General features: G+C 43.6%; 1 protein-coding gene across 2 annotated transcripts in view; it reads right to left on the reverse strand.

Moving 5' to 3' along the window:
- The window catches only part of Ikbkb (inhibitor of nuclear factor kappa B kinase subunit beta), a 46,455-nt gene extending 33,884 nt beyond the window's left edge, over window positions 1-12,571 (reverse strand). For both annotated transcript variants that reach the window (XM_047550575.1, XM_047550576.1), the window contains exons 1-4: window positions 12,429-12,571; window positions 11,683-11,805; window positions 2,574-2,668; window positions 1,412-1,529 (exon numbers count right to left, since the gene is read on the reverse strand). In XM_047550575.1, the coding sequence (XP_047406531.1) occupies window positions 1,412-1,529; window positions 2,574-2,668; window positions 11,683-11,787 (318 nt within the window). In that variant the 5' untranslated portion in view covers window positions 11,788-11,805; window positions 12,429-12,571. The remainder of the gene's footprint in view (window positions 1-1,411; window positions 1,530-2,573; window positions 2,669-11,682; window positions 11,806-12,428) is intronic.
- Window positions 12,572-13,026: the final 455 nt, after the last annotated feature.

The following is a 13,026-nucleotide window of genomic DNA, read 5'->3' on the forward strand; positions in this document are numbered from 1 at the left end:
TATTGCCTAGAAGATCAAGTGAAAAATACCCTGCTTCACTTCAGAGTCCTCCGTAATCTGGCCACAACTACCTACTTTCCACAGCTGTCCTCTAGGAACTCTCCACTCAATTACAACAACATGGTTTTATCTTCACACAGCTGCAGTTAGTAATTGGATGGTTGTCAAAAGGTTAGGAAAACATCAGAAAATCAAAGCACTGTCACGTCCCCATTTCTCATTTGCTGTTCCTAGACCATTCCAGCGACTATGTTCACATCCTGCCAGACAGTCCACCACTCCCAGGGCAGGCCCACCTCCCATGGCTGGGGAAAGTTCCTCACGTAGACCAACCCTCATGGAAACTTTCCTTTTAAAAACTAAGGCGGAAATGCCCAGAAGAATGAGAATAGTCCTTGATATGAGTCTGGGAAGTTGCCATGTATAGACAGAATACATGAATGTACACCCCTGACCTGATCCCTACAAATCATGGGCTTTCTGGAGTGAAGAGCTGAGAAGAGCTGCACTAAGGGCAGGTTCGAGCTTTTATTTTTCCTATGCTAAATGGCACTGCCCAGTTTCACAGATGGGGAGGAGACTGTGGTTGGGTTCATATTAGTGTGACCCCAACTTGGCTCCCGCACTCCTGAGGCCTGAGGTGACCTGACCCCTCTGGTCTATGATGTCCATCTATACTGCAGAAATCCTATCTGTGCACCAACATCATAGGGCTAATGAAAACCATAAATGGGTACCGTGTTAAAGCAGGTCGTGTGGTGCTGTTCTAGAGAACAGTTGGGAGGTGGCATATGGAACCATCCCTGACACTAGGGAGAGCTGCCAACATCCACCTTTAGGTGTAGGTTCTGGGACAGGGACAGTCTCATGGTGAGAAGGAAGAAGGCAAAGCCCAGCAGGTGAGTCAGCAGTAGGTCTGGAGCCACAGCCCAGAGCCCCAGTGACTAAGCCAGTCCCTTCCTGCTGTGATCTGTGACTCTGTGTGGTGCTGTCATATCTGTGGAGAAAAGCCCTCCTCCTAAGATCAGCAGCAACAGTGATTCTAAAGGACTGATGTGGCCCTAACATGCTGAGGGAGGAAAAGTTTGTGTTGGAATTCATCCAGTCTCTCCCCATGCTCCAGATCTGATGATGAGTTTTCCTTTTTACTTTAATAATCACAGTGCAAAATGTACAGAAGGCCCTTCCCTGACTTTCTCGAAAGGGCTTCTGATTCAGTCTCTTGATTCACACACATACATACAACACCAGCCACAGTAGGGATGTAGAGGGGATTTGAGAAGGACAAACAAGCCCACTGAAGTCACCTTGGCTCCTTGAGCTTCTGGGTCAAAGTTCCAGTTTTTCTCCCTTCCTTGTGTCCCAGCCCTGCCTTGATGAGCTGTGTACCCTACCACCCTCAAATCCTCACCTTTCGGAGATCTCCTCCTTGGCAGTACTCCATGGCCAGCAGGGGCAAGTCATTGGGGGCCAAGTTCTGCATCCCCTCAGGGACATCACGAGCAGCCACCACATTTGGGTGGTTCAGTCTAAGGAGGAGAAAACAATGAGGGTAGAACCTGAGCTTCAGCTCAAATCCATTGCTCCTTCTCCATGTCTCAGCCAAACTCACCTTTCAACCAAGGCCTGGAATAACCAAGAGTTCTCAGAAACAAATAGAGGAAGACGAGGACCCAGGAACGAGGACTTACATCAGTCACCAGGTCAGTTAGCATCTACCCAGCTCTACTTCCAGCACCCTGAACTCAAGCACCCTGTGAGTACATCATGTGTCACTTAATTTTCTTTAGAGTGCCCCATTCCCAGACCTCACTGTATTGCAAAACTGCTTCTAAAAGCAGAGAAAACAGAGGGACTTCAACCTCACACTATTCAAGAGGGATAAGATGTGTATGCATGTGAGCACACAATCAAGGTGGACAGCTGCTCCTTTTCCTTTATTTGAAAGATTGGCAGAGGGAGCACCTGTTTGCTGTCTTCCAGGCTAACAGTGCTACCTACCTCCATGCTCTCCTAACTCGGGAGACAGCATCCACCTGGCAAGTGACAGACCCTGGCTCCATAATGGAGGAATAATTAGCAGTAGGCTGACAACAGTGGAGAGTCTTACGCCACCTTGGAATTGGAAATACAGGGGAAGGAAGTTTTTGCTAACAAAGGAAAATTCACCATGATAACTATCTATTTATCTATCTATTTATCTATCTCTATTTATTTATTTTGAGATTGGTTCTTGCTATGTTGCCCAGGTTGGTCATGAATTCCTAGTCTCAAGTGATTCTAACACCTCCGTCTCCCAAGTACCTGGGACTACAGGTATGCTTTCATACCCATTTAAAGTTATTTAATGTAACAAATAAAACTGACCAAAATAGTCTTTATATGTTACTCCTCTAGAAGTCTCTAGAAGAGCAGAGTCATTTATTTGACAGCCTGGCTCATATCCCAACAGAGGGAGTAAGACATGATTCTCTTTTCAAGATGCAGCAGGCAAGGCCATTGCTGCAGACTTCATTTCAATATCCCATGACCATGGTGGCAGTTCCCACAGCTCAGTACACCCAAACCCTCACCTTCTCATGATCTGGATTTCCAGGCACCAGCGGTCTCTGTTCCGTGGGCTTAGTTCCTGCCGGCACTGCTTGATTGCGATCTGCTCACCTGTTTCCTGTAGGAAGAGCAGTGTGCAGATCAGGGGAATGAACCACCAAACATGGTTACTTTTTGGGAATCAGAGACCACAGTTGGCTCTAGAGAGCTCCAGGGCACCTTCCCAGTCTGGCTGCTCTCCTCACCACACCCACCTCTCAGTCTGCGCTTCTCCAACCTCACTTCTACCTATATAGAGCCTACAAACCCTTTAAGGCCTTGCTCCATTCATACCTCCTCTATGATACCTCTGCTGACCATTCCTGCCCAGATTAACTTCTACTTCTCTCTCCAAACTCTGACTACAAAAATGGCACTCTCATATGGTTAAACCCAATACTTGATGCCACACTGAGTGTCACTGTTTCACGTAAGAGTTTTGTCTATTCAGAGAGAATACAAGCAGAGTACAGGAGATGGGACACAGGCCAGTCCCAATTCCAACTGTCTCGTACCACCTATGTGATCTTGGGGTCACCACTTGCTCTGACTCAGTGTCTTCATTTATAAAATGAAAATAATGACGCCCAACTTTCAGGGTTGTTATGAAGATGAGCAGTGTACTGTCCCTGGTAGGTGTTTGAAGACCCTACTAAGTGGACAACTTATCACAATGTAGGTACATATGCATTTGAAAACCTCTGAAGTTTGACTCCGACCTGCTTACCCTACCACTCTCCCATGGTTCAGGCTTCCAAAACTGTAGCTAAATTATACCACCCATTCTGGTCTGTGCATTCCAAGTCTATGCTCCTAATCATGCAGTACAGGTACTGCTGTCCTCCTGACACAGAGGGCCTTGCCTTCCTCTGAATTTCCATAACAGGTAATTCCTTCACTGCATACACCCACTAATGAGCTATTTTCTATAGGGAAACAGCACTTTTTCTCTTTTCTTTGTTAAATTATAGATTTGTCCATATCTATGGGCTTTCGCCTCTATACTAGTAATTAGCACCAGGTCCTTCATTGTGGTTTCTTAAGTGGAAGAGAAAGCAATCAGTAATTTTTTTGTGTGACTAATCAACTGAATGGTTAGTTCCTAAGGATTAACTCATCTCTCATCACTAGTGTACCAAGGAGCCAAAGGGGGCACATATGAGCAAGCGTTCTGAGGCTGCACAGCTGGTGGCAGCTGTGGCCTCAGGTGCTCCAGGCACCATCAGGGGCCACATCCAGGATGGCCAAGGGGCAGCACTCCCCCTTGTTGCAACTCCAGTGGCATCAGCCTGGGAGCTGATCCAACTACCAGTAACACCCTGACCTGTGTCAGTATCCTGTGTATTCTGTGCATCTGCAGCAAGAACCTCCCTCAAAAACCCCACACTCAGCACATACCTGGGGAGGAGCAATGGCCTTGCAGGATGGTAGAGTAAATGTAACAATAAGGAAAGACCTCAAAACTATACCAACATTCTACAAATTTTATGCATTATAATAACTCTATGTAGAAGCTTTATTTCCATGTAAAAAGGGCAAGGGCAAAGAATTGCAAACTATAAAGATCTTTAAAATCAACTACAACCATACAGATAATAATGTTGGCTCCTCTGAAGGATATACTACCAGCCCCACCAGACCATTTTCCTAGGTTTCTCATTTTATGAAAATGCATACTAAAGGAATCCTAAATGTTCTAAGTCTAACATTCATGTGGTACTGAATGGGACTTAAAGACAAGCACAGGACTGTGGCAAGTCTCCCAGTGTGCATGCTCAGCAGCATGTCCTTATGGTGGCTGAACTGCATCAAAGCCTTACATTTACCAGACTGGCCAAGATCCTTGGCAGGACTAAGAAGGCAACTAATAAGAAAAGGAACAATGCAAATCCCCAAACACAATCAGAAATTGTCTAATAAAGATCACTGAGTCATCAATCAATAAGCCAATTCTAAAACTGGCATTCAAGAACTCAAAGCTTCAGAAATAAGGTGGAAGCATCATTCAACCATTACAGTTCCATTGCCAGAGAGCAGATATTTACAATAACTCCAACACTCTTTCAGCTGCTTTCATCAAAGCCTGAGATTGCTTTGCTCAAGCTCTCCAAGCATTTACCTTACATGTCTATTTTCTATTTTGATTTTTGTTTTTGCAGTACTGGGGATTGAACACAGGGCCTCATGTATAATAGGCAAGCAAGTGCTCTACCACTAAGCTACATTTCCAGTGCCTACTCTTTTTAAACAGTTCTACTTAGATATAATTAATGTAATAAGTTAGTCTACAAATTGGAAAATTGTAGTCTTTTGCTGAACACAAACATTGGATCTCACACACAGCCATCACCTGCCCAATCCTAAAGCCAAGAATAGATTTTTATAATGAAGGTTGACATTAAAGACTGAAGATTAGATTCCACACTTCGATCTCCAAACTCAAAACTAAAAAGAGTGAACTAACAAGTCTTGGAATAATAGGACATAGAGTTGAAAAATAACTTTCCACTTATAGACAGCTCAGTTTAGCCCTACAGTTGAGGGGAAATCCTAACTTCCTAGGCTTAGGAATGTCTGAGATAGATGTAGACACATAAACTTTTCCTTACACAGTGACCCTCATTGCTCCTAGGAAGTACTCTAAACATTCCCATTTTTCTGAAACTCTAAAGCATTATCATTCATTCAAAACAGAAATCCAAATAGAATGATTTTGTTACTAAAAACATAACTGCTCTAGAAAGCAAAATTCAATTAAGTGGTACAGAAACAGACTATAGATAATGGTTTTGAAACTCTGGAGAATTTCTTTCTTTCTTAGAAGGGAAACTCAGACAGTAGTTAACGACTGACTTTATTTTGCCTGGAATGCCTAGAATCTTAGCTTAGTTCTATGGAAGTTGAGACTTGCCCTGAATCATGTCAGTATTAAACTTTTCAGTAAGTAGATTCCTCATGTGGGACAAAATTTTAACTTGGCTTATATTCCAAATAAATAAAGGGACAAACAGTATTATCTATATTGAATGTGGTTGATTTTTAAGGTCCTCACAGTTTGCAATTCTTTGCCTTTAATGCATGAAAATATATAAGTTGACTAATTAGAACAAATTTTACAAACAATAAAAAAAAAAGTTGTGGGGGGCTGGAGATATAGCTCAGTTGGTAGAATGCTTGCCTAGCATGCACAAGGCCCTGGGTTTAATCCCCAGCACCAACAAAAATAAATAAATAAATAAATTAATTAATAAAAGTTGTGTATAAATGTGCATGATAAAGTACAAAAAAAGTAGGGGTGAGGGGGCACACATCCACAGATCTGGTAGCCACCAAAAGGTGCTTTAGCAGAAGTGGGCCAGAAGGTCAGTTTTACATAGGAAACAAAAGGGGCTAGCTCAGCTTCCCTAAGTTAGCTTCTTAATGACTCAGGGGAAACTCACAGGAAACCAAGAGCTCCATTTAGACCCTTAGCCTAGAAAAGCCAGTTGCTGGTTTTCATGGCAACCATGTAACCAGGCCACAGTGACAATTAGTAATAATATCCTCATTCCTTCTCAGACCCCGACTCCCAAGATGAATGTTTTGGAGAGAAGGTGCAAAGCTGGGCCCAGAGAGACTATATGGATAGGACAAAGATTGGGGAGTAAAAATGTCCAGAATCCAGCTGCAGCTCCATCCCTAACTCATTACACCTATTGAGGGAAACAACCTTTCCTCAGCATTGATCCAGAGGGCTATGACTCCTTCAATTGTACTCATTGCAGAGCAGACACCCAATGGGCACAACAGCCTCTAATCTCACCCACAAGAGCCAGAAACATGGGCTCAGGAGACAAACATGTAACTCCTTCCTTCACCTGGCAAATGTGCGGTGTTGAGCCTATTACTTATCTTTGGTTACTTATCCATAAGTGACTCTACCTTTTATTCAAGACTCTACCCCTTCCAGTGCTGCCAATTAAGAGAAACTGTAATATCTGATTCATAGAGAGCTTTGGATTAACTATAGCACTATCATTCCTTTCTCTGGTCCAATGTAAATATTGCTCTACTTACTTGAAATGTCTTCTCTTTTCCTGTCAGGCTACCTATCTCCTTTCAAGATCTTGCTGAAGCTCCATTTCCTCCAAGAAGTGATCCCTTGCTTCTGAGTATTCAAAAGACATAACGTGGACAGACCATCTATCACAGCTGGCACATGCCATTTGAAAAATGGTAGCCATTATTATTTCCATAATATTTCATGCTTTTAGACTTACTCAATATATTCCCAAGTACTAATTTTATTACCTCAGTTATAAGAACATCAAGGACAGGGGCATCTATTTTTGCTCCTACATCTCTGATGGAGTTTAGATTCATGCCCAGGAAATTCATAGTGAACTCACTGATCAGAGCAGAATCTTCAGGACTTTACAACACAGACAAGCAGAAGTGAGCTATATTATCCAGTATTGAATAGTGCTATTTCACAGGAAGGATAATACCTTGATTTCTAATAGCCTGTGCATTACCTCCATCCTCACAAGCATCTCATAGGACCCCAAGGAGTACTTCCCAGCCTCTTTTATATCAAAGTATACAGAGAATATATTTGCAAGGCATCCTGGGATGTTTTCAGATTCTTCCAGAGGGCATTTGCCCCAAGTCCTGCGGACTGTGTTGGGAATCCAAAACTGAGGGAATCAGTATCTAAGAACCCCAAAATGCATTTGGGAAGTTGTGACCCAAAGCCAAGATTGTGACACTTCAGAGTCAGGATCTGAAGTGAGGTCTATATGATTATAGGCCACTTGTTTTCCCAAAAGGTGCTGCAGGCTGAAGTCACTAGTTACCTCCTTTTCTTTTTCCTTTGTAGGCTAACTATGTCTTACTAAATATATTGGCCTATCTAAACTACATTGCTAAAAGGTTTATGCTGAGCTTTGGGCTGGAGGTTTAAGGACAGACCAACAGCAAGGACCGTCAAGGCCCATGCTTTGAAGGAAAATCAAAGAAACTGAGAGAACAGGGGTGGGATCATTTATTACACTGTCCTTCCTCACTGGGATATATAGGTTAAGTATCCCTTATCTGAAACACTTGGGACCAGAAGTGTTTCAAATTTTGGAATTTTTTTTTTATTTTGGAATATCTGCTATATAAGAGATATATTGGGGATGGGATGCAAGTCTAAACGTTAAGTCCACTTGTTTCATATGCACTTTACTTGCATAGCCTGAAGGTAACTTTATACAGTATTTTAAGTGCAGCTGCATTTTGATTGTGAACTGTTGCAAGACCAAGTATGGAATATTCTACTTGTGTCATGTGGGTGATCTGAATGTTTGGATCTTGGAGCGTTTTGAATTATGAATGCTCAACCTGCACTCTTCTGGGAGCTCTTGGTTTAACCAGAAAGATTTACATATTTTGTCCTTCAAAGAGTGTTTCCCTTAATGCTTTAGAATGGTTTGGATTGAATATGGAGAACAAAGGAGTACTAGGAATGAAATATGGGGAAGGTCCCCGTGATCCCTATCCATGGGCCCTACCCTGAGAAACCATAGTGGTCAAAGTATACAGCCAGGATTCAAACAGCTGTACACTTTTCAGCTTCTTTACTTACTAGCTTAGCCTATTTGGTAAACACATTGTGTTTCAGTTTACTCACCTATGAGAATTACCGTGAAGACTAGAAATAAAGCAGGTAAGATAAGGCTGGGTGTGTGGCTCAGTGGTAGAACACTTGATTGGCATGCATGAGGCCCTGCATTCCATCTCCAGCATCACACACAAAAAATAAATAAATAAAAGCATGTATGATACCTACCCTAATGCTAGCATATCATGGATTCTCAATAGTGAGCCTGATTAATAGGCATCTCTGACTATGGATACCAGTGCTTTAGGCTTTTTAAAGTAATTTCTCCTGTGATAACCACAAATTTTCTTCCACTTGCAGACAAAATAAACCACAGGAGTATTGGAAAATGAACATTGTTAGGCATTATGCTTGACTGGAGTTAAATAACCAATACTAATGTGTTTTAGCTGCACTGTTTGAGAGGTTTTTTTTGAACAGAAGCACATTCTACAAAGAGCAGCTGTTCACATTCTGATCTTAGACAGAGACTGAAGGCCTTCCCTGAGCACCCAAGATGGACTTCAGGGCTTCCCAAACTGAGGAATCACCCACAAGGATGGCAGTGAACATCACTAAAAGTTTGTCAACATTTGGCTCCTCCCTCTCCTTCAAGCCCCTCCTTTCTATCCCACCACCAAGTTTGGTTCATTTTACCTCTAAAATATCTCTTAATTCTGCCCACTTACCACCATTTCCACCACTATCAGTCAGTCCAACCTCTCACCTGGACTACTCCAAAGACTTCCTAACTGGTCTTCCCACCTTCTACAGTTATGCCAGTGGCGTCCTAGGATGAGTTGCTGAGAATTAACAGTTCAATGTTCTGAGTTTGGTAAAAATTGGTTGTTCAACTGTTGGTGGCTTGATATACTTAAGGATGAAATGAGTGAATGATTTTTGTACCTAATGTAAGATTTTAGCAGGTTGGGGCTATATAGCTCTGTGGTAGAGTGCTTGCCTAGCACGTGTAAAACACTGGGTTCAATTCTCAGAACTGCATATAAGTAAAATAAAGGTCCACTGACAACTAAAATAGGGGTGATGGGGACTTAGCTGGCTAGTAAAGCACCCCTGGGTTCAACCTCCAGTACAAAATAAATAAATAAATAACATTGTATTAAAAAAAAATGCTCTCCACTATGGGGTAAATCTAAAGAAATCCAAAACCTGACCTATCTTGACATGACACTCCTACACACAGACAAAAAGTCAGTCTAGGAGTCATGCCAAATGAGTGGAGGTAAGGAATTCAATGGAAGAATGAATTCCCGGGAAATGAAGCAGCCTATTAAGAAGGGCTGGTGGAGGAGGTGGCATAGAGATGCTCCTGGAGGAATAGGCAGAATTTATGTAAAGGCAAGGAGGAGAGGTAGGCTCCTCCCAGAGACAGGGCTCACAGATTACCCTGTTGGAAGCCAGGGTGCTAGAAGGCAAGGTATAGACAGGCTGTGGAGGAACCTAAAACAATAGGAGTGGGAGTCAGATTTTTGGTTTTTAAAAAAAATAAAGAATTAAGGCTTTTGAAAAGTGGAAAGAACTGGGAAGCAGTAAAACTAGAAAATAATACACATACACACACACACACACACACACACACACACACATTCTTAGGTCCATATCTACAAAGCCAGAAATAAATTCCATTGGCAAAAGCTTTCAAGCCCAGAGAGCAGATAGAGGTCATTTTGGACTAGAGGTAACAGACTCAGGGTACATTCTGACAGAACATTTTTTGAAGGAAACCAGGATATCTCCAGTTAAGCTGACTCTAGATGCACTAGGCTGTGTAGAAGAACCCAGTCTAGGTATATGTGGGCTGTAGAATGATCTGGCCCTTCTGTTTTAATGCTAGCTCCTGGCTATACTGACCAGGACAAATATGAGGTAGTTGTGTATATTTCTTTTTCTTCTTCTTCTTTTTTCTGGTACTAGGGATTGAACCCAGAGGCCCACTACCACTGAGCCACACCCTGCAACTTTTTATTTTCAGACTAGGTGTCATTAGGTTGACAAGGCTGGCCTCAAACTGGTGATTTCCCTGCCTCAGTCTCCCTGGTCACTGGAATTACAGGTGTGCACCACCATGCCAGACTTGAGGTAGTTTTATTTCTAAGGGCCCCTTATCCATAAAGTTTGCTGAAATTCTAGTTTCCAAGTTGGGTATGTGAATATTATCACCTGTGGAACAGTACTCTGCCCTCCAGCTCTGACACCCACAAGGGGGTCCTTCCATTGGCTCAAAGTTGACAGGACTCAGGGCATGGCCTGGAATGTTTTCCAACTAATGACACAGGAAAGTGACTGTCTGTAATGACTTTCTGACATAGCTGGGTAGCAACCTTGAGGACCCCCTTGCTCACTGCAGCTACGTTTCTGGGAAGTGACAGGTTCCTATTACCTACAGTCAAGAAAGATCCGCAATAGCCCTTAACTAACAACCAGTACTTCAAAGACTTCAGTGGGTCTGAATTTTGGGTCAGAGCTTAATTTTAGCTATGTGGTGAGAGTGGTCTCCAAATTGTGTATATGTTCTCCAGGTGTTACCCAAGACTGTAATAAAAAAAAATGGGAAATAAAATTAATCTTCTGCACAGCACTCTTCTCATTTATCATGGGGTATTGTGCCATATCTGTCACCAGAGGTAACCTCAGGAAAATAGGCATTCTGTGAGCAGGGGATGCACAGGGGCAGGTTACAGTTACTTGGGCAGAACTATTGATTATAGTATGCAATTTTGGTAAAATAACTCTCATACAGTGAACAAGCAGCTTAAGGAAAGTCCTACAGAAAATTTCAGTGCATCTAACACCTACCTGCACAAACACAAATGTGGGAGAACTGACATTTTTATTGTCAGAAACTCACATCAGACACATAAGGACTAAACATAATGAGGATCTTATCACATCATATTCTAAAGCTATAAGTCCAAATAACTAAAAATTATAAAAATTATCTGAAATATGGACTTTTATCCATTACCCTTAGTAATATGTCATTCTCATGTTCAAGTGGGTGTGTATATTTTGTGCCACATAGTACTACAAACAATACTGGAAAGACATCATAATTAGCAAATATTTAAAATTTTACATTATTTTAAAAATATTAAAAATATTTCATTATTCTCATTCTTTAAATTTGTTTTATAACATTTATCAGTATATTATGTATTAGTGCATGATATTCAAATGTTAACAGTTATGCATAATGTAAAATACATAATTGAGATTAAGGGCTTAAATTTTTTGTACTATTTATTTAAGTAGTATAGTTAATAGAGGTTTGAGAGTCAGCCCTGAGGCCCCCTCCCCTGGTCCCTTTCTCCCCTCCCATATGACCACGCCAAAGAGGAGCTCCTCTGTCCAATCAGAACAGTGAGAACAGAAGTAATGAAAGGAGGCGGTCTTCCCACCTCCTACCCTGGTCCTCCCCTGCCTCTGCCCAGGCTGCAGAAAGCCCCTACCTGATTGTGCCATCGGATGACGTTTCCAAATCCCCCCGTCCCAAGTCGTTCTTTCATTTCCCAGGCCCCACATGTCTGGGTTGGCAGGGAAGGTGACCAGCTCATACTGATGCCCTGCTAATTCTGTAAGCAATTTGGGGTGGAGGACAAAAGTTAAGGTTAAGGGGGGAAATTGAACTCAAGGAGATGGAGAAAGTAAGAGATGCTATTGCTCTTCCATGTGAGAGAAGAAAAAACGGAATTCGTTTTTATTTTGTCAATAAGCCGGCTTGTGTGGTCTCTTTGGGGTGGCAAACTTTGGACTTTGTCACCCTCCCCCGGACCCGTAGTCGAGGAAGGGAGCAGGGGAGAGTCACTCAAGGGAGATACTGCCCCACACCCTATGACCTAGAAAGGGGATCCCCCACCTGATTCCGGCGAGGGGCGCCTTGACTTGCCCGCCTTCTGCCCAAGGGAACAGAGAGAGAATCTATTTCTGAGCTTCCCCACCGTCACATGTGTCTTTACAAGTCAATGAATCACGGCTTGTCTCCTAAACCACCCACCTGGGGTTGGAGCCACCCTGGCCAGGGCAGAGAGAAAGGCTCCCGAGCCCGGAAAACCCCGATTTTTAAACTCCACAGAAATTTCTTCAGAGCCTGCAGTGAGGGGAAAGAAAAGCGGGACGGGGGAAAGCCCGCCCCGGGCAGAGGGGATACCAGGCTGCAGGAGGCACCTGGCGCCCCCGGCCCGCCCAGGGGACTCACCTGTCGGCGGGGACGCGGGACAGGGGACAGGTTCCCGGGGGCGGGGGAGACAGGGGCTGGGGCGGCAAAGCTGGGGGCTCTGACACCCCCCTGAAGACATTAAAATGTTGGAATCTTAAACCAGCCGACCAAGAGCGACTTCCTCAAACACTTCCTGCTCTGACGTCACGAGCACGTGTTGCCCTGGCCGGCTCTTAAAGGAGCCGCGCGGGGCTGGGGTGCAGGCAGTCAAGGTGCCGGCGAGCCGAGCAGCGCGAGCGTGCCCAGCCCCATGATCCCTGCTCAGGGGAGAGGGGTTGAAGGTGGCTTCCAGACAGCTTGGGAGGAAATTGGGCAGACTGCTCACTGAGATGAAAGAACGGCCCTAAAATGAACTAATAAACTCGCGTTTTCCTTAAAGGAGTGACTTCAACCTTCAGCAGTTTCTAGGACAGGGGTCTTGGGGATTTCCTCATCTGGGCCTCCTAAGGTGAACTTGACACCGCTTCCTAGGCTTTTAACAAGGTGGAATTTCCCGCGCCTCCGCCCCCGCTAGGATTGATTTAGGGACTGTTTACAAGAATTGCCCTCCTGTCTTCCCACAGCTCCCCTTGTTTGG

The sequence above is a fragment of the Sciurus carolinensis genome, chromosome 4 (genome assembly GCF_902686445.1).
Source record: "Sciurus carolinensis chromosome 4, mSciCar1.2, whole genome shotgun sequence".
In the NCBI taxonomy this organism is placed as follows: Eukaryota; Metazoa; Chordata; class Mammalia; order Rodentia; family Sciuridae; genus Sciurus; species Sciurus carolinensis.